Here is a 26876-nt window from a genome sequence, read left to right on the forward strand (position 1 = left end):
CTATAGAAAAGTCTTTTCAGAGAGTTCTGCCTGATATTGTAGGTACATATTTTTTTTAATTATTTATTTTAGTGCCAGTCCTGGGCTTGAAAACTAAGCCTGTACACTGTCCCTGAGCTCTTTCTCAAGGCTAGCACTCTACCACGTGAGCCACAGCACCATGTCTGGCTTTTGGGATAGTTAATTAGAGATAAGAGGTCTCACGGACTTTCTGCTGGAGATGGCTTTGAATTGTGATCCTCAGATCTCAGCCTCTTGAGGAGCTAGGATTACAGGTGTGAGCCACCACACCTGGCTGTTGTAGATGTTTTTGTTCTCCATTTTGGAAAGAGATCTTAAACCTACCTTAAGATTTGCAGTTTCCTACACTCCATCAAAGAGTGCACCGTGTGAATGGTGGTGAGCAGACATCCTGATCAGTTGTGGGGAGGTAAGATAGGGACAGAGAGATAGGACAAACCAGGAGAAGGTTGTTCCCATAGAGCCATGGCACTAGAGGGTCCCAGAACGGGAGGAGCGGCCTGTTGAGCAGGTGGTCAAGATGCTACCTCCATAGTGGTTTTAGGGGTGGGAGGTGTTAACTACTGGATCAAGTCCTAAGAATTTTGAGAAATTTAAGCAGCTTTCGCCTTGCTCCGAGCAGTGCTCACCTTTTAAACTCGTAATCAGCATTAATAGTCAGCTCACTTCTGTGCCTTCTGGAGTTCATTAAGACTAGGTCTGTCATTTATCCCTTAGCCAGATGGCTGCTCATCTTGTGATGTTATGGACATTTATGTTTTTGGAGTAGAGGAAGATAAACTGCAAGAGTAGTAGTGGAGCATTACTGTTGTTTTTGTTTATTTTGTTTTTGTTTTTTTGGTCATGGGGCTTGAACTCTGGGCCAGGTGCTGTCCCTCAGCTCTTGAGCTCAAGGCTAGCGCTGTACCACTTGAGCCCCAGTGCCACTTCTGGTTTTCTGATGGTTTATTGGAGATAAGAGTCCCATGAGGGGCTGGGAAGTTGGCTCAGTGGTAGAGCGCTTGCCTTGCATGCCTGAGGCCCTGGGTTCCATTCCTCAGCACCACATAAACAAAAAGAAAAAAGCCGGAAGTGGTGCTGTGGCTCAAGTGGTAGAGTGCTAGCCTTGAGCTGAAAAGCTGAGGGACAGCACTCAGCCCCAGAGTTCAGGCCCCACGACTGGACCCAAAAAAAAAAAAAAAAAAAAAAGAGTCCCATGAACTTCCCTGCCCGGGCTGGCTTTGAACCGTAATCCTCAAATCTCAGCCTCCTGAGTAGCTAGGATGACACGTGTGAACCACTGACACCCGGCTATTACTGTTGTTTTGTTTGTGCCTTTCCCAGCACAGTTCACGTGTGGCCTCTTGAGCCACACCCCTTCTTGAGAGTTTTGTTCACAGCACATATCTGATTTCCTTGTGTTCTGTATTTTCTGACGTGTGCTTGGGTGAACTTAGCCTCTGTGGGTTGCCCTCCTCCATCACCTCGTAGTACCTTCCTCTGGGAAGATGTCTGACAGACATCACTTTCTTGGTTATATGTGTATTGCCACAGCCTTTTAACTTCTACCATTCTGAAGACAGTGCTGAGCCTGAGGCAGGTGGGCGATGTGTTAGCTGCCAGGTGATCTCTTAAGGGGAAGGTTTGCTCCTTTATAGGCTCTTTACAGTTACAACAGGGTCTTGCTGTCTGTACTTGGGAACTAAGCATATTCAGGCAAATCTCTGATCTAGTGTCTTGTTTATTATTCTCCAAAGCTCAGGTATCAAATAGATTTTAATGCAGTGGCATCTCTTGCTGCCTGAATTTGAACCAGAGTTCAGATAGTGGGGATAATTGTACCTTCTTTGTACCAAGGGCAACTGTGTGACTGCTGAAGCAGTAAACATAAGCTGTTGGATAGAGCTTCATCCTGCTTTTTGTGTCCTCCCTGCCTTTGCAAAGACTGGTAGTAGATGTGTGATAGCAGTGACTGAGCCTTGTTCACTCACACTTTGTTCTGGTCACATATAATACTGTAGAGCCACGTATGACAGTTTAGGTGAATTTGATGTAAATGACCAACAAGTGTCATCTCTGACAGTCATCAGTTTGGTTTGCCTAGTTGAATCTAGTTGTATTCAATATCTGATGGCAGCTTCGGTTAATATTTTAAGAAAAGCTGTGCAGCCAAACAGTGGGTTGTCATGTATGGGCAGAATGTTTGAATTGAGAATGTCTTTAAAAAAATTTGTTTTCCCTGTGATACAATAACATGTTTAAAAAAAAGAAACCCTCATTACTATTAAGTACTTTGATAATGCTCTATGCATATGTATATATACTTGTTTATATATTTTGTGTGCTTTTTCTACTCAAGACTGTCGCTCTACTATTTCAGCCACAGCTCCACTTCTGGCTTTAGTTCATTGGAGATAAGAGTTTGGTGGATCTTCCTGCCTGGGCTGACTCCAAACTGCAATCCTTAGATCTCCGCCTCTGGAGTAGTTAGGATCTGTAATGTGCCACTGACACCTGGCCCCAAACTGCTTTTCTTTTTTTCTTTTGGTCAGTTATGGGGCTTGAACTCAGGGGCTGGGTGCTATCCATGAGGTCTGTTGCTGAAGGCTAGCATTCTACCACTTTGAGCCACAGGCCCAGCTATGGTTTTCTGGTGGTTTTTTGTATATAAGAGTCTCACGGGGCTGGGAAGGTGGCTCAGTGGTAGAGTGCTTGCTTTGCATGTGTGAGGCCCTGGGTTCGATTCCTCAGCACCACATAAACAGAAAAAGCTGGAAGTGTTGCTTTGGCTCAAGTAAAATGCTAACCTTGAGTTGAAGAGCTTAGGGACAGTGCCCAGGCCCAGAGTTCAGGCCCCACAACTGAAGAAAAAAGAAAAAAAGTCTTCTTTCTTTCTTCCCTCTCTTTCTTTCTCTTTCTTTCATTTTTGGTTAATTGGAGATAAGAGTCTCATGGACTTCTTCTGCCCAGGCTGGCTTTGAACCATGATCCTCAGGTCTCAGACTCCAGAGTAGCTAGCTAGGATTTACGGTGTGAGCCACTAGTTCCTTTTTTTTTTTTTTTAACTTAAAAGAGCCCTTTTCTCTTGTGGTGTCAGTGACATCTTAGAGTAACAGAGCAGCCTCACCACCCAGCCGTCCCGGACACTGCTTTCGTCTCCTCCTCACCTGCTGCTTGCTGAGGGAACTCTAGGCTTTCTCGGAGTCTCCTCATTGGTACCATCAATCACAAGGACTTGATTAAGAACATTTTTCTCTGGCAACTGTATGTTTATTTATTTATTTATTTTTTTGGGTCCGGTCGTGGGGCCTGAACTCTGGGCCTGGGCGCTGTCCCTCAGCTCTTCAGCTCAAGGCTAGCGCTCTGCCACTTTAGCCACAGCGCCACTTCCAACTTTTTTTTTTCTTTTTGCTTATGTGGTGCTGAGGAATCGAACCCAGGGCCTCAGGCATGTAGGGCAAGCACTCTACCACTGAGTCACCTTCCCAGCCCCAACTGTATGTTTAATAGGACTTTTCACACCTCAATTATTTGGTAAGCCATAGAGCTGCATTGCAACATGACAATCATGGTTCAGTGTGATTTGCACTTCAGGGGATGCACTTAGTGTGCTAGGGCATAGGACCAAGTGGACTCATCTTGGGGCTCATCCCTGCATACTGTTATTCTCGTCTTGTAAAACTAACAGCCTGATTGAAGAACTTGTCTGGTTTCCTGCCCCGGTGTAGTGGAGGCACAGCTCTTGAAGGTATTGCTAGCTTTTTCCTTTGCCTCTTTCTTCAAGCCTTCTTTCAGACTCAGTCCCATCTATTCCTTGCTCTGAATTCTTGTGACACCTGCACTCCTACTACCTAGTCCTTTGTGACCTCTTCTGCATGCCCTTTCCATCATTTTCGTTGGTGAGTCGGTGATAGCCGTGCTTCTGAAGTGGAGCGGTACGGGCTGAGTCGGGGGCCTAAGAAGTGCTCTTGTCCAGGTCTGCGCCTCAGCAGGGGTGCTGTGGCCAGTGACTGCTGGTTCTGGCATTGTAATCAGTAGCCTATTTCCCTTACTCTGCAGTCACCAAGTTGAGGTCCTGGAAGAATTCCAGGAGCAAGTGGGTGATAGCAGACAACTGAATACAGCCATGCCTTTCCATGAAAACTGCTTTCCTTGGCTTTTTTCCAGCAGTGGTAGGTTGCCAACAGAAAATGCTTTTGACTTTGCAAATGATCTGGCCATAGTCTGGGCTAGTTCTGGTTGTTTATACCATTGAAAAGAGTTATTTCTGGTCCTTAAATTCTTTTTTTTTTTTTGGGTCCGGTCATGGGGCCTGAACTCTGGGCCTGGGCGCTGTTCTTCAGCTCTTCAGCTCAAGGCTAGCACTATACCACTTGAGCCACAGTGCCACTTCTGGCTTTTTTCTTATGTGGTGCTGAGAAATCGAACCCAGGACCTCATGCATGCAAAGCAAGCACTCTACCACTGAGCCACCTTCCCAGCCCCTGAATTTGTAGTTTTAACTGTATTCCAGCATGTACAGAGAGATGCTGGAAACTCCAGCTTAATAAACATGTCAGCTTAGGTTTACGCCATGTCAGTGAATGGTCACTGTGGTGATGTGGCCTGTTTAGGAGCAGGAGGTATATTGGTCTTCACCCACCCCTTGTGGTACTGGGGTTTTAATTTGGAAGGTACTCTGAACACTTGAGCCACAGTCCCCAAGTCCTTTTTTGTTTTAGTTATTTTTTGAATAAGATCTTGTATTTTTGCTCAGGGCCTGCCTTGAACACCTCCTGTCTAGCTGGCAGTATAGGTGTGAACCATCACAACACCCACCTTGTTGACAATGGGGGTCTTGCTAACTTTGTTGTTGTTGTTTGGGTCCAGGGCTGAGCTCAGACAGTAGTTACCTTGATTTTTTTTCTTTTGAGTAGCTGGGATTTCAGGTGTGAACTACTGTGCCCAGCCTGGTGTGTGTTTTTGTTAGGCCAGGATAACTTCATTTTTGTGTTGCACTGGGGATTGAACCTAGGACCTTGAACATATTGAACAAGCACTGTATCACTTGAACCATACTCCCAGCTGTGTGCGTGCGTGCGTGCGTGCGTGCGTGCGTGCGTGCGTGTGTGTGTGGGTGTGTGTATGTGTGTCATGGGTCTTGAACTCTGGGCCTGGGCCCTGTCCGTGAGCTCTTCATCTCAAGGTAAGCGCTCTACCACTTGAACCACAGCGCCACTTCTGGCTTTCTGGTGGTTAATTGGAGATAAGAACCTCATGGACTTTCTTGCCCGGGCTGGCTTTGAACCGTGATCCTCAGATCTCAGCCTCTTGAGTAGCTAGGATTATAGGCATGAGCTACTGGCATTGGCCCAGCTTTAGATATAGATTAAAGTTAGACAATACTAGGGTGTAAACTCAGGGCTTCTTACTTGCATGGCTCTACCACTGAGCCATGCCTCCAACACTTTTCTGAGCTGGTTATTTTTGAGATAAAGCCTTGCTTCCAGCACAGTTTGCCTATTTCTGCTTTCCATAGTAGTTAGGATGACAGGAATGTACCACCACACTCAGCATCTTCCCTTGAGAAGGGGTCTTGTGAACGTTTCTGTCTGCTATTCTGGTCTTGGAACTGCAGTCTTCCTAAGATCAGTCTCTTACATAACTAGGGTTATAGGAGTATAAGTGTTTTAATACTTTTGCCTTGGCTCTCCATGGACTCACTATTCTTCTGGCTCCCATTCCTGAGAAGATGAGATTACAGGCCTGCATCACCATATCGAGTTTTTTGTTTTGTTTAAAAAAGACAGGATGTCACTGTGAAACCTAGGTTGGCCTTAAACCTGTTCTCTTTCTACCTCACATTCCCCGTATTGGGCTCTCAGGTGTGAACCACCGCTCCCAAGTGCTTAGGATGCACTGTAAATCTGAAATGAACATCCCGAGCCTCTCTTTTATCAGCATATATGAGTTGTACAAAAGGGGCTTCCTTGTGACATTTCCACACAGGTCTGTGTGCATCATCAAGTATCACCCTGACCAACCTCACTCCTCCTGTCACTCTCCACTCTCCGACTTCCCTTTCTTAAACAATTTCAACAAGTTTTATTCTTTTTTTTCCATGTATATAGGCTGTATTTAATGACCATATGTTTGTCTCCGTTTTTACCTCTTAGCCCTCTCCCCTCTAAGACTCTTACATTCCTGTCTGAGCTTATTTGTTTTTAAAGATAAAAACAAATTCAGATGAAAACTGGAATGTTTGTGATTATCTGACAGTTTTAAAGTTATTGTCTATTCAGAGAATTTTTACAAATAACAGACCAGACTCTGAGATGATCTCTGTCAGGGTTCTTTATGTCTTTGAATCGGCCTCATATCCCAGGCAGAGGTTCTAGTTGTCCTCTTGCTGCCAGCCTGTGTCTGTTAGCCGCTCCACCTCATTGTTGCCCAAGCATACTTAGGAAGAAAACAGTGTAAAGCCTGAGAATAAGTGTAATAATGAAGTAGAGGACACTCATAGCATGGTCTTGCATGTCTGCTCTTCATGATGCTTCGTGTATGTGAGTTTGGCTGGTTCTCATACAACTCTTAAGAGGAGAAGCTATTATTCCCATTTTATAGATGGTAAGATCAAGACAGAGAGGTATAAATTTTTTCAAGATCATACAGCTAGCAAGTGACAGAGCCACCATTATGAGTTAAATATATACCCACACCTGGCCACGAAGTTTTACTGCCTCTCTAGTAGGACTTTTTGTTTTTTTTGTTTTTTTTCCAAAGTCACGCACTGGGTGGACTGGCTACTTTTGTGCACAGAGCATGCGTCTGTCCAGTGGTACTTATTTGAATCAAGTATCTTGAAGGCTCAACAAGGAGGTAATGAGTCTTGTTCAAGGAGCGTTCCCTGTACCTGTTATATAGTGCTTCAAAGACAGGTGTGTGTGGGAGGAGGGTTACTGGGGTTCTGAGCTCAGGGACTCATCCTGGCTAGGCAAGCGCTCCAACACTTGAACCATGTCCTCCAGCCCTTACTGCTCCAGAATGTTTCAGGTAAGGCTTTGTGTTTTTGGCCTTGTACCAGTCTGTAATCCTTCTATATCTGCTTATCGGCGTGCCTTTTCCTTTTCCTGGAGTTGGATAGTTTTTGTTTTGTTTTACTTTGCTTTGTTTTTGGTTTTAATAATGGGACTTGGCTTTTTCACTCAGACTGCTACTCCTAACACTTGAGCCAAACTTCCAGTTCTGCTTTTGCTGTTTAATTACAGATAAGAATCTCCAAGATGTGTCGGTCTTGGCTGGCTTCACACTGCACTCCTCCAAGTCTCAGCCTCTTGAGTAGCTAGGATTATATGCTTGGGCCACTAGAACCCAGCTTAGAATGAGTTCCTAGCTGATCTGTTACTTGCCTGAGGATTCTGGGTGATTGTTTCCTCCTCCATGAAATGATAAGCTTTAACTAATACTCTGGACTTGCACGTGTGCCGAGCCTAAGTACTAAGATGATTGTTGAAGATTTTCTTTTCTGTATGTTTTCTGACCCTGTTTCTTCTGAACACTCAGATGTATATGTGGTTTTAAGAGTTACATCAGAGTGTGAAAAAAACAGAAGAAGTCAGCTTCTGAAAAAATTATGCTCTTAGTGGGCTCATCAAAACCACATCACACTCAGTGTTTGCTGCTATTGGAAGCATTTTCTAAGACCCTCCTACTCCTAGGTGGCAGCATATACATCCACTTGTCCTCCTCTTCCTCCTGCTGGTCTCGTGGTATGTTCCATTGAGTGTTGGCTGGGTCCAATCCTTCCCACAAATACTCATTTTAAGTAGCCATCTGGAAATGAAAATCAGAGGAATCCATTTGTGTTGTAGTTTTCACTTGTTATTGGAATCTCTGAAAGGAGACTGTACAAGGTCTTTTTGTTGCTGTTGTTGTTGTGAGGTTGAGTGGGTTCAGAGACAAGCGTATTCTTCCCCAACAGCATTTCCTCCCCCAGTGGAAGGTGTTCTTTATCTTTACAAGTCTTAGGTCCCCCTTTGGACTTTCTTTGACAATCAGATAATGCATTTTCCCCTCAAAAATGTATATCATACAGCATTTTCCACAGGTGTCAGCATTAACCTCTCCTGTCCCCACTAACTACCCAGGCAATCCTGCTCAGCGTTTCACCCCATTGGCATCCTGTCTGCCACATGTGGGGCCTCACTTCTTAGCCTCCATCCTAAAGACATGCAAGAATATGTGGCTCATTGCTAGTGAGTGAGAGTCATCATGGCGGTCCATTTGAACCAGTATTTTTCTGAGCCTAGTTGAGAGGCTTTAGGTTAGGACATGGTTGAGCCCTTGCACTAAAGCCAAAGGCTCAGAGTCAAGCTGCACTTCTATCTATGCTATAATCAAATGTGAAACTGTCTCTAAAGCCAGGTGCCAGTGGCTCTCGCCTGTGATCTTAGGTAATCAGGAAGCTGAAATCTGAGGTTTAAAGCCAGCATGGGCAGGAAAGTCCATGAGACTCTTATTTCCAGTCAGCCACCAAAAAGCCAGAAGTGGAGCTGTGGCACAAGTGGTAGAGCACTAGCCTTAAGCACAAAAGCTCAGGTACAATACATAGGCCTGGAGTTCAAGCCCTAGGTCTAGCACCAAAAAAGCAAAGAAAGAAAAGGAAAAAAATCAACTCTAAGATAATATAATCTTGTTCTGCTCAACCTTTCAGCATGGACATTTGGACTGCCTGTATGTTCCACATAGTAACTTAGATACTTGGAAGTTGGTTTTTTTTTTTTGGGGGGGTGGTCCGGTCGTGGGGCCTGAACTCTGGGCCTGGACGCTGTCCCTCAGCTCTTCAGCTCAAGGCTAGCGCTCTACCACTTGAGCCACAGCCGCCACGTCCGGCTTTTTTCTTTTTGCTTATGTGGTGCTGAGGAATGGAACCCAGGGCCTCATGCATGCAAGGCAAGTGCTCTACCACTGAGCCACCTTCCCAGCCCCAGATACTTGGAAGTTTAATAGATAGAAAGGTGCTGTTTCCCCTAGTGCCCTGCAGGCCACTGGCCCTCTGTAGCATTTTCTCTTGGCCTCGGTGACTTGTCAGTACATTCTTTGATGGTCTTTTATCTCAGGGCTAGTATATGGGTGACTCTTGTTTTTAAGGTCTGTGTAAGGTGGTGATTTCTTGGAGTACTCATTTATTTAGCTCCTTCTTAATACTAAACTCCTGCTTTGTGCTGGGGATACAGAGTAGACGAATGTTGACAAAAGGCAAGATCTTTTTCCTGGTTTTGTGTCCAGCGTAGATTCTGGATATGTCATATAAATATGCTCTGGCAGACAGTGCTGTGGGCTGTGGAGTGCCTTGTACTTTTCATTATCGGTAACGGTGTCTGTCAAAATAGAAGCACCATACTCTTCCACTTTTTTGGTGGCTGTCGTCCATGTGCCAGACAGCTCAGGGCCCGAGCGGCTTTAACTGACGGCTGAGCAAACCACCAGAGTTTGTGGCAGGTACTTCCTATCAGGGATGCTGGTATGGACCTCCCTCAGCCTACAAGGTTAATACTTAGGCCTTCCTAAGAGCAGTACTGAACCTCTGTCCCTGAGGGTGGCTAGACTCAAGTCTAGAGCTTGAATTTCTTTTTTTTTTTTTTTTTTTTTAAAAAAACTTTTTTATTATCCTTAAGTGGTTGTACAAAGAATTTCCCATTCTGCTAAACAGTATATGAATACAAAGTATCTGATAACATTGCCACCCATGTAGAGCTTGAATTTCTCTCCTTATGTAGTGTGTCCTTATCTACTGTGTTCCTTCTTTAATCATAGGAACTTACTTTCTTCATTCTCCCAATGAAGAGAGACACAGCAGACACAGAAAGGGAGGGGACAAAAGAGGGAGGAAGGCTCTTGAAAGACTGATTGACAAACTTGATTACAATGCTTTTCCATGGGAAAACCTAGTAGAGCTTTAAGGCATTGTTTAATGCATTTAATTTGGGGAGAGTTCCCCCCCCTCCCCCGCCCATCTTGTCAGTCATGGTGCTTGAACTCTGTACCTAGGCACTGTTCCTCAGCTCTTCTGTTCAAGACTAGCACTCTACCACTTAAGCCACAATGCACTTCTGATTTTCTGGTGGTTAATTGGAGATAAGAGGCTCATGGACTTTCCTGCCCGGGCTAGCTTTGAACCGAGATCCTCAGATCTCAGCCTCCTTAATAGCTAGGCTTAATAGCGTGAGCCACTGGGGCTGGCTTTGAACTGTGATCCTCAGTTCTCAGCCTCCAGAGTAGCTAGGATTACAGGTGTGAGCTACCAGTGCTTGCTGAGTCTCCTTTTTTTTTGGGGGGGGGGGTTGGTCGTGGGGCCTGAACTCTGGGTCTGGGGGCTGTCCCTCAGCTCTTCAGCTCAAGGCTGGCATTCTACCACTTGAGCCACAGCACCACTTCCGGCTTTTTTTTTTTTTTTTTCTGCTTATGTGGTGCTGAGAAATAGAACCCAGGGCCTCATGCATGCAAGACAAACACTCTACCACTGAGCCACCTTCCCAGCCCATGTGTCTCCTTTTTTGATTCTCCTTTATACAGTGTTGCATAGTACTGGGGCTTGTATGCAGAGATTTCTACTCTTGCTGGGTTTTGTTGCTCATGGTTGGCGCCCTGCCAATATAGCCATGTCTCCATTCTGCCATTTTGCTGGTTCATTGGAGATGGAGTCTCAACCTTTTCTGCTTGCCTGGCTTTGAATGTGATCCCCCAGATCTCAGTCTCCTGAGTAGCTGGGATTACAGGTGTAAGCCACCAGCACCTAGCTCTTTTTTGGTTTTTGATGTAGTAACTTCTATTTTCTGAGATTGAACTTGACTTAAATGCTTAAAAGAGTAGCTAATAAGGACAGAATAAGAGCACATTTTAACATATGGACTGTTAGTGTATGAGGTAGATTATCAGCAATTCCATAGATTTTAATTTGCTCCTAAATTTGATCATCACTAAACAGTTCCTATTTCATATCTGTTCTGCTTTTAGAATTTTACTGAGAAGATTACTTGGAGGTTCATTTTCTAGCATCCTTCAAAAATCCTGATATCCACATTTACTAGATTACTATCAAGAAACGTGGGAAATTGAAAGAACTAAGTAGGTTTGTTGGGTTTTTTTTGTTTTTTTTTTTTTGTTTTTTTTTGCCAGTTCTGGGGCTTGAACTCAGGGCCTAGTTACTGTCCCTGAGCTTCTTTTGCTCAAGGTTAGCATTCTACCACTTGATCCACAACACCACTTCTGTCTTTTTCTGTGTATGTGGTGCTGAAGAATCAAACCCAGGACTTCATGCATGCTAGGCAATCACTCTACCACTGAGCCACCTTCCCAGCCCCCAAAGCAGGTTTTTATGCATTAAAGTTAGAAATCTTGATTTCACTGTTTCATTTTGAGCATGGTGCTATAAAATATGTATGTTCACATAGACTTCACAGACTGCAGGTGCTGAATTTGATCCATGGAGAATAGATAAAGAATTAGCGCTCAGAAATGTAAACTAATAGCAGAGAACTAGTGGCTCACACCTGTAATCCCAGCTACTCAGGATGCTGAGATCTGAGGACTGTGATTCAAAGCCAACCCAGGCAGTAAAGTCCGTGAGACTCTTATCTCTAATTAAGCAGGAAGTACCACTGTGGCTTAAGTGGTAGAGCACTAGCTTTGAGCAAACAGATCTCAGGGACACCACCCAAGCTGAGTTCAAGTACTGGGACCTGGGGGAAAAAAAAAGGTAAATTATGGAAACAAGTAGCTTAACATAAAAACTATAGCTGAGGGCTAGAGTGTGGCCCGTGAGTTCTACCCAGTCTCCCAGAGACCGTTTGGCCTCCCTGGATATGGGTGATGGTGGTCCTTTGGTGGCCTCTTTGGCCTCATTTTAACTAGCCACATCCCCAGCTTCCCATTTTGCTTTAGTTACTTTTGAGATTGTGTTTCATGTTTATGCTACAGTCCTCCTATGTATATTTCCAAGCATCTGGGGTGACAGATATATGCTCCCATACTCAGCTGGTATTTGAGATGGGGTTTTGGGACCTTTTTGCCTGGCCTAGACTCAAACAATGATCCTGATCTCTGTCTTCTGAGTAGGTAGGATAATAGGTTTGAGCCACAGGTACCTGGCTCTTTTTTTTGGGGGGGGGGGGGTGGTCATTCTGGGGCTGGAAGTCAGGGCCTGGGCTCTGTCCCTGAGCTTCTTGTGCTTAAGGCTAGCACTCTACCACTTGAGCCACAGTACCACTTACGGCTTTTTCTGTGTATGTGGTACTGAAGAATCAAACTCAGGGTTTCATGCATGCTAGGCAAGCACTCTACCACTAAGCCATATTCCCAGCCCTGGATCCTGTACTTTTTAAGCAGGTACTCTACCACTTGAGCTATATCCTAACCCCTTTTGAGTTGTTGGTTTTTAAATTACAATTCAAGGAACTAAGTTGGGAATCAGAAATGCAATCATATTTACTCATTTACCTTTTGCCTTGATTAAAAATCTCCTAACCACAAAAATTGAATCTCATTATGGGTTTAATGAAGGCTTGTGGTCAGTTTAAACTCATGCAGAGCACATAGGGTAAAAGTGATGGCTGGAATGGGCTTACTTTTAGAAAAGTGGAAAGCCTTATCTGTGAAGATGCCACGTGTATGAGAATGCAGCGGGGAAGACCTTTCTGATTATGCTACTTTAGTTTTGTTTTTATACTGGCATTTCAGCAGAAATGGAGTTTAGTTCATTACACATTGATTTCTTTACAGCCTAGACTTGTAGAGCTGACAGAATCATTTGATCTATCTCGCTGAATACATCACCTTTCAGGAGAGATGATTGAGTCTCTGGCAAGGATGTAAGTTACTCAGAGTAGGCACCCTGGTGTGGCAGTTGCTAACAGAGGTCCTGCTTACTTATGTAGAACTTGGTGTGTGCATGCACATACATGCAGTGCTGGAAATTGAACCCAGGGCCTTATACAAGCCAGGTAAACATTCTCACACTGAGCTGTATTCTTGGTCCATGGTGATATCTGGAATGGAAACTCAGCTCTGGAGGTTTTCCCTGTCCAGAGTTCTTCTTCCAGATAAACATCAAATTGAACAAGATACCAGAAATGTAAAGGCAACCAGTTGAGTATTTCAACTTTGGGGGGAAAAATACAGGTAGGCACTCAGACCTTTAGGTTCTCTTTTTTCCTCCCCAAAGGAGACAGATAAACACCAGGACATTGCATTGGGGATTCTCACACATGTACTTGAGGTTGTAACTGAGGGGACCTAAGGAAACTGGGACGGCTCTGTGGCTGCCCTTGTGGAGTAGATAGAGCCTAGGGTTTCGCTTTCCGAAATTTCTCTTTACCGTATATTTTATTTCACTTTAATTTGGGGGGGCGGAGGATATGTCTGTGTGTGTGTGTGTGTGTCTGTGTGTGTCCTGGGCCTTGAACTCAGGGCCTAGGCACTCACTCTGAGCTTTTCTGCGTAAGTTAGTGCTCTATCACTTGAGCCACATCTCCAATTCTGGCTCTTTGGTGGCTAATTGGAGATAAGAATCTCATAGACTTTCCTGCCTGGGCTGGCTTTGAACTGTGATCTCAAATCTCAGCCTCCTGTATAGCTAAGATTACAGGCATGAACCACTATCCCAGTACTCCACTTTAATAAAGACAAGCTTTATTAAAGGGAATTTCTAATATTCTAATAGTGTAATATTAATATGGTATGTATAATATTAAAGGTTGTACATTCACTGAATACTTAACTGTTGTGTGGTTGGTAATTACCAGCATGCTAACAGTCCCCCTTCATTTCACCTCTCACCACAACTACCTGCCTTGCTAAGCTATTCAAAGCAAATCCCAGAGAGAAAAGTTATTCAATGCCAGTATTCTTACTGTATGTTTGGAACTAATGGAAACTTGTTCAGATCTGATGGAGAACTTGAAAGAAACAAAGCATTTCTGCAGTTATTGAGGATTAAGTTGAAGGAGTTCCCCGTGGTCAGTGTTTCTGGAAGGACCTTTTTGGGTATGAGGGCCTGGGTCAGGGAACGTGGCTGGGGGTAGGAGGAGCACTGCGGCTTCTGGGATGGCGTCTAGCATGTAGAAGAGTTACTAGTCTGCTGCCCACCTTGCCTTCTCACAGTTCTGACTGTGAGCTGATTGTAAGCTTTATCACTGAAGAGGGGTCCACAAAAAATCATTGTTTTGTGTCAGTGGATCATGTGAGCATTTCTGAGGCCCTTTTATGTAATAAGATGGTGTCATGTCAGTTAATCTTTGCTGTTTTTCTTTCAGATGGGAATGACTGGTAACACAAGTCCATTTGGACAACCCTTTAGTCAAACTGGAGGGCAGCAAATGGGAGCCACTGGAGTGAACCCTCAGTTACCCAGCAAACAAAGCCTGGTTAATAGTTTGCCTGCCTTCCCTACAGATATCAAGAATACTTCAGTCACCAATGTGCCAAATATGGTAAGTTATCCTTGGCTCTCAGTGCTGAAGCTCCTGGTGGGGGCTTTGACACACCGCTTTAATTGTGCTCTCAGTGACACTCTTGACTGAAAGTATGTCATTGGGTGATAGGAAGATAATCCATATTTCTTACCAGCACCTCTCTAAATAAGCTTTACAACAGAAGGCTGACTTAACTCTCCTTGAAGGAGAGAATGGATGAATTGTTTCATCTTTCCACACCTTTAAAACCAGTGGTGCTGACTTTTCTTATCCTTACTGTTAGTGTGTTGAAGCTGTCAACGTTACAGTCAAGAGAAAGACCTTTGTCTTGCAAGGACTGTGTTGAGCTGATGAGATGAGTGTCATCTGAGTTGAGAGATGATTATGCCTTCATTCTCTCACTAAGAGTTCTGACCTGTGAAACGAGAAGTCTGTGGACCCATCTGAGATGTTAATGTGACAAAGGATCTTTTACGCCACGAAGTAGAACTCTGTTAATTTAGAATATTGCCTTTTCTGTCCATCCTCACTACATACCCCATCTACTGTATGTATGATGTGCATGTGGTGATTGGTCAGTCTCTAAAAAGCTACTCCTTTTCCCTGTGCTGTTGCTAGCAGCTAGACTTTGTTTGCCGTGCACATACTTCTCCAGTAGTAATTTGAGAAGTCGGTCATGGGACTTGAACTCTGGGCCTGGGTGCTGTCCCTCAACTCTTCAGCTTAAGGCTTATCCTCTACCACTTGAACCACAGCACCACTTCCATTTTTTCTGGTGGTTCGTTGGAGATAAAGAGTCTCACTGACTTTCCTGCCCTGACTGACTTTGAACTGTGATCCTCAGAGCTCAGCCTCCTGAGTGACTAGGATTACAGGTGTGAACCACCAGCACCCAGCAGGATTTTTTTTTTTTTGTCTTGTTTTCCTTTTGTTGTTTTAAAACTTTTCATTTTGAAGTGTTCAGAGGATTCTTCTGTGTTCCTCATTCTGCTTCCTCTGTCTACATCTTCTCTGGCCTTTGCACTTACTACATCAGAACTAAGAGATGAATGTTTACAATGTCTAATGTTCTGAAGCTGTTGGGAAGCAGAGATGAATTTTTTTTTCTCTCTAATAGGATAGAATCAGAAGGTATCTTTACCCTCATCCTCCAGGAGTATCAAAGCCACTGAAGATTTTACTGTTGTTTATTTCTAATGATGACCCCCTACACCCCGGGCTCCATTCCCTTTTCTGCTAGCTTTTGGTTGCCATGATTATCCTCTCCCTCACAGCTCAGGCCTGGGTTCTGGGAATGGTGTTGGCCTTCAGGGAGTTAGGACCTGGCACCTACATGGTTGGTCTTTCTTGCTTTTCCAGTCCTCACTGAGAGGATAGTGTTGTGGACACCAGGGCTGGACAATATTTATTACCTGTGCCTGCTCAGCAACCCAAGAGTACATTTAGGCTTTAGGTGATAGCATTTGAGTTTTTTCAAGATGTCCCATGCTTTATACTCAGAGAATCTCTCAGTGTTTTCTGCCCTTCTCTCTCTCTCCCTTCTCGCCCCCCCCCCTCTGTCCCTCCCTCCCTCCCTCCTCTTCCACACCCCCCCTCCCCCCCCCCCCCCCCCCCCCCCCCCCCGTCATGAGGCTTGAACTCTTGGCCTGGGCACCATCCCTGAGCTCTTCAGCTCAAGTCAAGTACTCTACCACTTGAGCCACAGCTCCACTTCCGATTTTTTGGTGGTTAATTGGAGATAAAAGTCTCATGGACTTTCCTGCCCAGGCTGGCTTTGAATCATGATGCCCCTATTCTCTTTTAAGTGCCTCTTTGGTTCACATTCTCATCCGAGTGAAAGAATTCCTCTGTTCAAGGTACCTCTTGCCAGTCTTGAGTGCTGCTCCAGCGGCTTGAACTTACTGGGCATAATATGCCCAAAACTGGACAGAAACATCTTCCTATCCTTGTTACAATCCAAAATGTTTTTAGATTTTGACATATGTCCCCTGGGACATAATAGTCTCTTCCCCTCTCTCCCCCACCCCCTCATGGGAACCACTGCTCCAGAGATAGTTCAGGGAAGCAGTATCAATAGTGGCTCATCCTTTGGTCTTCTGGAATCTCACAGGAAATCAAATTCGTATTCTGTGTTTTCTTAGGATCACGGAAAACTGAAGAATGTACTTGTCCACAGGAGCTGCACTGCTCTGCTTGGGGCTTGGGGGAAGTCCACAGTGCTTTTAGAAGGAAAACTGGGTTTTTTGCATCCATTGTTTGCTCTGTAGGGCGCAGAGTAGGTGGGCTTGTATGTGTGTGAATGTTGTCTGTGAGCCAGCGTGGTCTGAGAACAGACTTCAGTGACCCACTGGAGGCCAGACTGACCAACTCCCAGGGTGCCAGGCTTCTTCCAAAGCGCATCCAAATCCTGCATTGTACTGTATTTCTGTAGCATCCTCTTGAGAGCCATCATTATAGCTCCCATTTCAGAGATGAGGAAATTGAGGTCTGGTTTGTAACATCTTTCCTGCAAACTGCTTTTTAATTACATCTGGATGTCATGCTTCAGCAGCTCTGAGTCTGCTGGGAATGTCCCCCTAGCCTGTGTTTAAACAGTTGTTTGCAATTCCTTGATTGTGTTTTGTGATCTTCCTTGAATTTTCTCTATTATATTTGGCCTCTTGAAATCTGCAGATTTTTGCATGATGAGAAGAAGCTACTGAAAAACAAGGTCTATTTCATGGATCAAGGAATATAGAATGACTTGGACTTAACATTTTCTTTCATGCTTCTGCGAGTAATCTTTGAAAGTCAACTGGATTTGGTACCAAACAATTCAAGTCATGATGGATGCTGAATTATCTGGTACCGAGGTTTAGCTCTTCATAGACTGAGTCTGTGTGGTGATGAACTATGAGCTCCACCTGGTTTCTGTATGATTCTAACATTGCCAGGTGGCATTGAAAAAGGGAAAGGTTGCAGTTGCTCAGTTAATTAATTTGTCATACTTGTGAGACCCTTCCATGTGCCCAGGATTTGGAGAAGAGCCTAGAACATAGGTGTGAGTAATGGTGAGCTTGCCCCTTTTTATGAAATTGGAGATGTGCAGCAATGATGAATAATTAGAAAACTGCTCAAGAAGGTCTGTATAAGCCAGGCCAGTGGCTCATGCCCATAACTGTAGCTACTCAGGGGGCTGAGATCTGAGGATCATGGTATGAAGCCAGCCCAGACAGGAATGTCTATGAGACTCTTGTCTCCAATTAACCACCAGAAAACCAGAAGTGGTGCTGTATCTCAAAGAGGTAGAGCACTAGCCTTGAGCAAAAGTACTCAGGGACAGAGCCCAGGCCCTGAGTTCAAGCCCCATGACTGACCAAGAAATTTTTTTTACCAGAGAAGGCCATATTGGGGAACGGGAGGCATTGGCTTGTGTGGGAACTGGTAGGAGACAGTGCTTTGGAAGATGACTTAAAAAAAATCGCCAGCACCAGTAGCTTACGCCTATAATCCTAGCTACTCAGGAGGCTGAGATCTGAATCACCATTCAAAGCCAGCTGGGACAAGGAAAGTTTATGAAACTCTTATCTCCAATTTACCACCAGAAAACCGGAAGTGGCACTGTGGCTCAATTGGTAGAGCACTAGCCTTGAGCTGAAGAGGTGAGGGACAGTGCCCAGGCCCAGAGTTCAAGCCTACCACGACTCCCCCCCCCCCCCCCCCCAAAAAAAAAAAAAATCACAGTAATGGCGCTTGAACTCAGGCCTCTAACTCTAAATTGACTTTTTGCTCAAGGTGGAAAAAGCTCTACCACTAAAGTTGCAACTCCACTTCCAGCTTTTTACTGGCTAATTGTAGATGAGTCTTACGAACTTTTCTATCCTGGATGACTTCAAAATGTGATCCTCAAGTCTCAGCCTCCTGAGTGGCTAGGATTACAGGTCTAAGCCACCAGTTCTTGGCTTTGAATGTGACTCTTGAGAGAAGACAGAGGCCAAGCAGGGATTATCTTAAGCAGGTATGCAACTTGGATGGAAAGAGGGCCATTGGCTTGCTAGAAATTAAGCTAGCTAGCTGGCTATCTCTAGTATTAGGGGTTGAACTGAAGGCTTTGCACTACTAAGCATGTACTCCATACTCAAGCAATTCTGCCAGTATCAGAGCCTGATTTTTATTTTTTTGGTCTTCAGTGTTGGGGTTTGAATACTTGCTAGGCAGGTAGTCTTATCATTTGAGCCACTCTGCCAGCCTTGAGCTGCAGTCTTTACATCAAAGCTTGTTCTTCTGGCTCATGTGTAGAGAGAGGATTGGGAAAGGAATGTGCACTGCAGTATTATGGAGACGCACTAGTGGCCTGGATGTGGCTCACCAAAGCCAATGTGTATGGTGAGGGGATAATCTAATGAAGAAACCCTGACTGAGCTGTGGAGGAGAGAGAAGCCTTGGGGGGGGGGGGGGCACAAAGGAAAGGATGTGATAGACTGCACTCTAGGACAGTGCCTAGATGCTTATGGATGCCCAAGAAGAAATGGTAGACAAGTCAATGGGTATATGAGTAGGGTAGCCATTAGCCATTTGGGAATCAGCAGCTTATGAGACATTGTAGTGACAGCTATGGGGTATTAATTCTAGGCAGAACACTAGACAGACAAGCCAGCTAGGGTGAGTAGGGAAAAAAGGAAGAAGGAGGAGCTGGCAAGGAGGACAGCAGAAGAATAAAACACTGGAGAGGGAACCTTGGGATCAGAGGAATTAGAGTGCTAAGACCAAGAGGATATCAGAACGTCAGAACATGCAGGTTAGCCTTGGAAGAAGTGTCTTCCACTGAGGCATGTGTGGCGACCTTTGGATTATGTCTCCATGGTCACGTCCAGTATTGATGCCATTATTCCTAGGTCATGCTGGTGAGAGCTCTGAAAGGGCTAAGCTTCTTTGGAAATAGAATTATTCCTGAGGATATATCCAAAAGCAAGTACACATTTTCTTAAATTTTCAGGTGTATCTTGTTGCACTTTATCTTTGACCATTTTATTTGTCCTCTTTTACTTTATACAGACTTTGAGGTTTGTTAGAATTGTCATATGGGCTGGGAAAGTGGCTTAGGAGGACTTGCTTGGCATGCATGAGGCCCTGCGTTCGATTACTTAGTACCATATGAACAACAACAACAAAAAAGTCATTAAATAAAAAATACTTTTAAAAAAGAATTGTCATCATATAATTTTTCATGATTCTCAGATGCACTTTTTCATGAGCGTCTCACTTCTCAGTCAAATCCTAGATTTAATGACATTTAGTATGTATGCTGATTTACTTGTCTCTGTTGAGTACTTTAATAAATATGAGCTCTCTATACAGTTTCCAGGACAGCTTAATGTGGGAGCAAGAATTTTAAAATTACTTTTATTGATGGAGGAGGAGCAGATTTTTAGGGGGGCAGAAATTGAATTGCCTTTGTGTAGATTAGATATGAGATACATAGGTATCTTTGAGGAGGGATGTGTGTGCAGGAATGCATAGTTAGGAGAGTAGAAGCTGCGTGCTGGTGCCTTGTGCCCATAATACACACTACTCAGGAAGCTGAAACCTGGAGGTTCACAGTTTGAAGCCAGCCTGAGCACAAAAATCCATGAGATTCCCTCTCAAATTAGCCAGCAAAATACTGGAGATGTGGCTGAAGTGGTAGAGTACCAGCTGTGAGCAAGCAAGCCATCCAAGTATGAGTTCTCTCAGTTGAAGCACTGCTACCAGAGGGAAAAAGAAGTCAAGAGAGTGGCAGGGAATGGCTGTGTATTGGTGGTTCTTTCAGAAGACAGACAACCTGGTAACCGGCGGCATCATCTTGCTGAGCCACTGTAACAGATTGCTGCTTGGAAGTGGGGAGTCTTTGAGAACGTTTCTCCATCACACAGGCTTCGTCTCTAGGTTCTCTTTCAAGGTTATTTCAGATACACAGCTCATGTGGGCTTTTTTTTTTTTTTTTTAAGAAAAATTAACTGTGCTGAAAACTTGACCATTCCTAAAGCTATAATGCAGGAGGTTTACCAGGTGTGTTATTTATTTAAAAGGCCTTATGAGAGCAGTGTTATCACTTGTTTTGATCATGTATCAGAATTCTGAAGTTGAGGTTTTGGACCAACCCCATCAGCAGCTGATGAATGTTTTTATAAGGGAAGAGAGTATGGATGGTACAGGGCTGTTCTGACTGGAGAGGGTTGTCTATGGGGTTGTCTTCTGTGTCCTGCCACAATGGGCAGTGACTGATGGCATTCGAATGGTGAGCCATGCGTGCTAGTCCTCTCAGGGTGGCATGTGAGTTGTAGGGCTCATGCTGTAGTATCTCTCAGTATGTACCCCAGCAATTTGTTTCTCCTGGGCCTCATCTAGTCTGCCCAGTTCAGAATCTCAGGTTTATAGGTGGGCAATCTTTTTTTGTCACTGTGAAACCTCAGATGTACTTCAGCTAGAAATTGGGTTGTACTTAGAGTTATACTCAGGCTTCTAATGTGCTTCTAAGCAAAGTCACCTGGTTTTTCTACACATACACGTACATGTCCTGAGTTCTCATAAAGACAAAACAAACCAATTCAGAATATGATAGGTATTAGCTGTTATCAGAGGAGGATTTTTTTTTTTTTGCCAGTTCTGGGGCTTGAATTTAGGGCCTGGGCACTGTCCCTGAGCCTGTCTGTGCTCAAGGCTAGCGCTCCACCACTTGAACCATAGAGCCACTTCTGGCTTTGTCTGTGTATGCAGTACTGAGGAATGGAACCCAGGGCTTCGTGCATGCTAGGCAGGCATTCTACCACTGAGCCACCTTCCTAGCCCTCTTACTTGTTTATTTATTTATTTATTTATTTTGCCAGCCATGGCGCTTGACCTTTCTTAAGACATGATAATCTTAAAATTGCACTTGTTGAGGACAGTGTTGTATTCTCTTAGGAGAGGCAGTGACCACAGTGAAATTACTGTGTATGTGTTCTAGGCACCACTGAAGAAACTAAGCTGAAGGAGCTCTGGTAAATTCAAGTTCTGAAAGCTTACTAAGGTTTTTTTTGTTGTTTTGTTCTTTTTAGTCACAGATGCAAACATCAGTGGGAATTGTACCCACACAAGCAATTGCAACAGGTCCTACTGCAGATCCTGAAAAACGCAAACTGATACAGCAGCAGCTGGTTCTACTGCTTCATGCTCATAAATGTCAGAGACGAGAACAAGCAAACGGAGAGGTTCGGGCCTGCTCTCTCCCACATTGTCGAACCATGAAAAATGTTTTGAATCATATGACACATTGTCAGGCTGGGAAAGCCTGCCAAGGTAAGTGCTCTTTTCTGAACTAGTGGCCATGGTCAGGGTAGAATGTGCCTTTGTTCTTGTTGTGGTCACAGGCTGTGCACCCTTCTGTACTGACCCCTTTCTGGTGTGGCCTAGAACATGTTGCTCTTGCACCCACCACCTGACACTCAGCTGCCTGTGGAAGGCTCACCTGCTAAGGAGAAAGGCAGTTTGGTTTTCTAATAACTTAGATTTCTTCTGCATAAGGCTAGGACCTGTGTTCTTTTCCTGTCATGGAAGACTATCTCTTCTTGAACACTCCTGGTTGTAAATATCTAGATTGTGATTTCCTTTTGGGCAGTGACTAGCACATGCACAGACAGGCACATGCCCTTCTCTGAAGCTAGCATCTGTCTTGTTCATGGACTCAGACCTGCTGCTGCCCACTGCTCTGCTTCTCTGCCCTACATCTTGAGGCTACTCCAATGACAGCAAGTTGTCCTGGGTGACTGGCAGTGACAGGGGAGACTGTGTGCACCGTTTCATCCCAAGGCACATCATGTGTTCCCTCTACCCCTTTTCCCAGACACCTCAGTTACACTGAATGAGGTGAACTGTTCACATGAACAGCTGTGCCTTTCCTGTCATCTTTATCTTCTTTCCTTCTCTTCTTTCTTGTTTCCTAAACCTTGGGGTAAACTCTACCTTGTCTTTCTCCCATTGTGTCACTTGTGAGTCCCCAGAGTAATCCTGATCATGAGTAGGTTGGAACAGGTAAGGTTAGACTTCGAAGATGAAGACTGAGAATAGCTAGAGCATTGATTATCCTCTCCAGTACTTTACCATAAACACTCAAGGGTCTCTTTCAAAATTTCCACAGACTTCTCATTTGCTTCTCTGTCTACATTTCTTCAACTGAAGTATTTAGATGCTTTCATCTTTAAATACAATTCAATGTTTTTATTTGAAATAGTGACATTGCAGAACTATATTTGTTTTACTTTTCAGTTCTGTATTTCAGGTTGAATAGTTTTATTTTGTTTGTGGGCTAAATCTTAATCACCCATCATTCATAACATTGCCTCTATGGGAAGTTTTCTGTTTGGAGTTTTTGACAGTCAACTTACAAACTTTTTGGAAAGCAATCTGTAAGTTGAAGATGCCTGTATTGTGTTATGGTTACACTTGTTACCATTTTCTTATGGAATCTGGCATTATAATTTAGGTGTAATTGAAAGTGTGACGATTTGGATAGAAAAATAACATCTCGTTGTTTTTCTGGTCATAGTTGCCCATTGTGCATCTTCACGACAAATCATCTCTCATTGGAAGAACTGCACACGACATGACTGTCCTGTTTGCCTCCCTTTGAAAAATGCCAGTGACAAGCGAAACCAACAAAGTAAGTGAGCACGGGGGCAGAGAAGCTTGGAGATGAGACTAGAATGTTTTAAGGGGTTACCATCTGCAAAGGGCAGTAGTAAGGCAGTGCAGGCAGAGATCCAGGTACAGCCAAGCTCAACCTGTAGATAACCCACCCGTTAGTGAAGCTGATGGCCATGTCCATGTTGAGCTCTAATTTACCCTCCTCCCTGGCCCTACCTTGTATGCATGCACTTGGAGTGCAGTGCATCAAATAGCAGATATGAAGATGGGTTTTTTTTTCTCAGTTACCAAGTATGAGGAGTTGAATACTGTGTCACTTATAGTGGCAGTGATACGGGAAGGTGAAACAGTACTTCTTTTGCATTAGATATCCCTCCAAACAAATAGTGAAGGCTCTGTCGGTTAGGTTGGTCAGTATAAGATTCCCACATGGAGAGACATTTACGAACTTTCTTCCTCCTACTCAGAGATGCAGTTCCCAGAACTGTTCCACTTCCGTTGAGAGTCTCTGCTCCAGGACTGGCACATCTGCTCATTCCCATTGTTTTGTTGTCTTCTGAGTCGTCTGTGTAACCCTTAGAATGATCGGTTCTACACCAATGTCTGTTCATTTGGGAGGCCCCCATGAATCCTTACCGTTTGTAGGCATCAAAGCAATAAGAAAACAATATCTCTTCTTTTGAAGGCCGTTTTCTATCATGTCAGTGGTCTCTGGGAGTGTTCCTCGTTTGGATAGCTAGGAGGAGCCCTTCGGGCTCATGGCACGGTCTTCCTCATCTTCCTCCATCTCATCTATGCCAGCTTTTCTCCTCCACAGTTGTGTTCTGAGTTTACATTCCTCGTACTTCTTCATCATCATCCTCAGGGTCTCCACCTGCAGCCTTGGGAACACATGCTGCTTTTTTTCCTGGCTGGATGTGAGTGACACAGGGAGAGATGGGAACCCTGATCCGAGAAGGTCATGGAGTGGAGCCGGTGCTGGCTCCACGGTCTCCTCTTACATGTCCAGCTCCCCTCCCTTGAAGCTGTCACTGGGAGCTGTCCTTGTCTGTATTGAGAGAAATCTAGGGCGCGGGGGTCTTTTACTCTTCCTCCCTACACAGGAGTCCCAGTAAGTTTCTTTTTGGCAGTACTCACAGCCTCATATTTGCAAGGCAGGCATTCTACCATATGAGCCATACTCCCCCATCACAGTAAGTTTCTTTTAAAACTTAGTTTCCTGAATCAGTTATATTATTCTTTGACCAAAAATTGTACTTTAGTACATAAGTTTTCCCAGACATCTTTTATATAAATAAAGTTCCAGAAGACTAAGTCTTCTGGAGCCAGTTTATTTGGGATGGTAATAGTTCTGGTGGCATACTGACTACTTTTCTCCAAATTACTGTAAAACTTCTAAAAAATGTATGGCAGCGGTTTAATTTATTGTGATTTCATTGTCAAGTTTGTACTTGTACAATATTAATTTCTTAATAAGCTAGGATGTTAGTTTTTTGAGAGTGCGAAGATTTTGAGGTCTTTTGTGTTTGGTGTATATTGCTAGGAAAGTTCTAAACTTCTGTGGTTTCTCCTTTTAAAAATATATTTCTCTAAGCTGGGCACTAGTAGCTCACACCTATAATCCTAGCTACTCAGGAAAATGAGATCTGAGAATTGCAGTTTGAAGCCAACCTGGGCAGAAAGAAAGGTTTGTGAGACTTTTTATCTCCAAATAAACTACAAAAAATGCTGGAAGTGGGACTGTAGCTCACATGGTAGATTGTTAGCCTTGAGCAAACTGAAGCTCAGGGGCACCAGAAGAAAAAAAAAGAAAAAAAGGAAGAAGAAACACTTACGTGGTTTTGTTTTTAAAAAGAAAGAAATGTGTGTGGTTTGTTTTTCTTAACCTCTTTGTAACTGCCTGAGTATTAGGAAAACTGATTTGATGCATGCCCTCTCAAGTGGTAAACCACAGTCTCTCTACTAGTCATATTGTGAAGTGTTTCCAGGGTGATTCGGTAGCAAATGTTACGGAGGAGGCTCATATGTACTCTGCAAAAGGTTTTGGTAGTTTTTTAATGAGAAAAATTGAAGATTTATTTATGTCAATTCTTGAACTCTGGGCTTTGTGCTCTTACTTGGCTTTTTTGCTCAAGGGTTTTTTTGTTTGTTTGTTTTACCACACCTTCACCTCTAACTTTTTGCTCGTTACTTGGAAATAAAAGTTTCACAAGCTTTTTTGCCCAGTTTGGGTTCAAACTGTGATCCTTGGGCTGTGATCCTCAGCCTTCTGGGCATATAAAGTTAATGACAAGAGCCAACAGGTCCGACAGCTCTTTTTAAATGTTTCAACTGTTTTTCCCCCCTCTTTTTTAATGCTGATACTGGGGGCTTGATTGATCTAGGTCCTTGTGTTCCACTTGACTTTTCCTATTCACAGCTGGCACTCTGCTACTTGAGCCATGCTCCTAGTCCAGCTTTTCTTTCCACTACTTAATTAATGATAATTATCACCTACTTATCAGTTATCAACTAGTTAATTGGACTTTCCTGCCTGGACTGTTAACTGCAATCCTCAAATCTCAGCATCCTGAGTAGCTAGGATTGCTAATATGAGCCACAAACACCTAGCTTAAGTGCTTCTTAAATTACATTTAAGCCCTATGTGTGATGTTTGACTCTAGACCTGTACTTTTGTGAGTATGGAGTAATAAGTGAGGGCATTTTTAGCAATAGTCTTCTGTAATTTTTTTTCTCCTAAACCAAATTGTGCTTATAATGTGTAAACTTTGGTTTATGAACTGAGAGACAAATGTGATCTGATCCCCTATAACTTAAGGTTAGATTCTAGAGGCAAATGACATATGCATCCAAATGATGTGGTGAAATGTGATGCATGTCCCTGCGATCCTAGTGCCTAGTTTATACCATGGTGAGATCCTGTCTCAGAAACTTAACAAGACACTGAGGTGATGGTCTCACTGAAAGGATCTAATGAAGTCAGTGCTTTTGGCAATCCTTGGGAGGAGAACAAACATGTGCCTGGACTACTTCATAGAGAAAGGTGGGGCTGGATGGAGCTCAATCGAAACATAATAGCTATGGAAGAACATTTTAGGCAGCAGTAACAATGTTGGCATAACACTAGTCTGTGAGGAGCGGATCTGATTGGACTCAGAGGTACCTGTTTAAGTGAGGTGGGCTGGAGTGAGCTTCTAAAGACCACAGTGTACTGCTGAAGGCCACCCGCACCTGCTGTTGGCACTCGGCACTGGGCCAGCACACAGCTCAGCTTTTTGGCATGACTGTCTCGTGTACACCTCATTGGTTGGCACACATCCTATATTATTTTTAACTCCTATAATTGAAGCTAAAGTACTATTGAGACAATCTTCCAAATCACCTTTATTGCTAAAATAAAACTCAAAAATGGTTTCTTTTTGGCTTATGTTGAGATTTTAAAATTTTCTTCAAACTGTTTTCTACAAGCTCTGTGATGACTGATCCTAAGTTAAGCATCTTTTATAGAAATACTCAGTTGTTGAAATCTTAGAACTTTTTTGCCATCAGTCCTGATATCTGTGTGGCATGTGTCCAAGTTCCTCAACCAGACCCGGTGAGGTTCTTGCTAACTCAGAATGGAGTACTCAGGCCGCAAAGGTGATTCTAGGTTGTTTGTTAGAAATGTAGACATTTGGACCTGTCCTTCTGTATTATAATTTACATTTTTAACAAATTCTAAGGTACACATTAAGATTTGAAATGGTCTGCTCAGGATGCCTGCAAGGGCCAAGCTCTATAGAGAGG

The 26876-nt window shown here is 43.8% G+C and overlaps 1 protein-coding gene across 2 annotated transcripts in view; it reads left to right on the plus strand.

Annotated features, from left to right (window-relative positions):
* LOC122123684 (CREB binding protein) overlaps positions 1-26876 on the plus strand; it is a 128916-nt gene that overhangs the window by 40200 nt on the left and 61840 nt on the right. The window contains exons 3-5 of one of the 2 annotated variants that reach the window (XM_042698094.1): positions 14292-14468; positions 21506-21746; positions 22993-23106. In XM_042698094.1, the coding sequence (XP_042554028.1) occupies positions 14292-14468; positions 21506-21746; positions 22993-23106 (532 nt within the window). The remainder of the gene's footprint in view (positions 1-14291; positions 14469-21505; positions 21747-22992; positions 23107-26876) is intronic. The other variant, XM_042698096.1, reaches the window with a different exon arrangement.

This window comes from Dipodomys spectabilis, unplaced genomic scaffold (assembly GCF_019054845.1).
Source record: "Dipodomys spectabilis isolate Male_0828 unplaced genomic scaffold, ASM1905484v1 ptg000231l, whole genome shotgun sequence".
Taxonomy (NCBI): Eukaryota; Metazoa; Chordata; class Mammalia; order Rodentia; family Heteromyidae; genus Dipodomys; species Dipodomys spectabilis.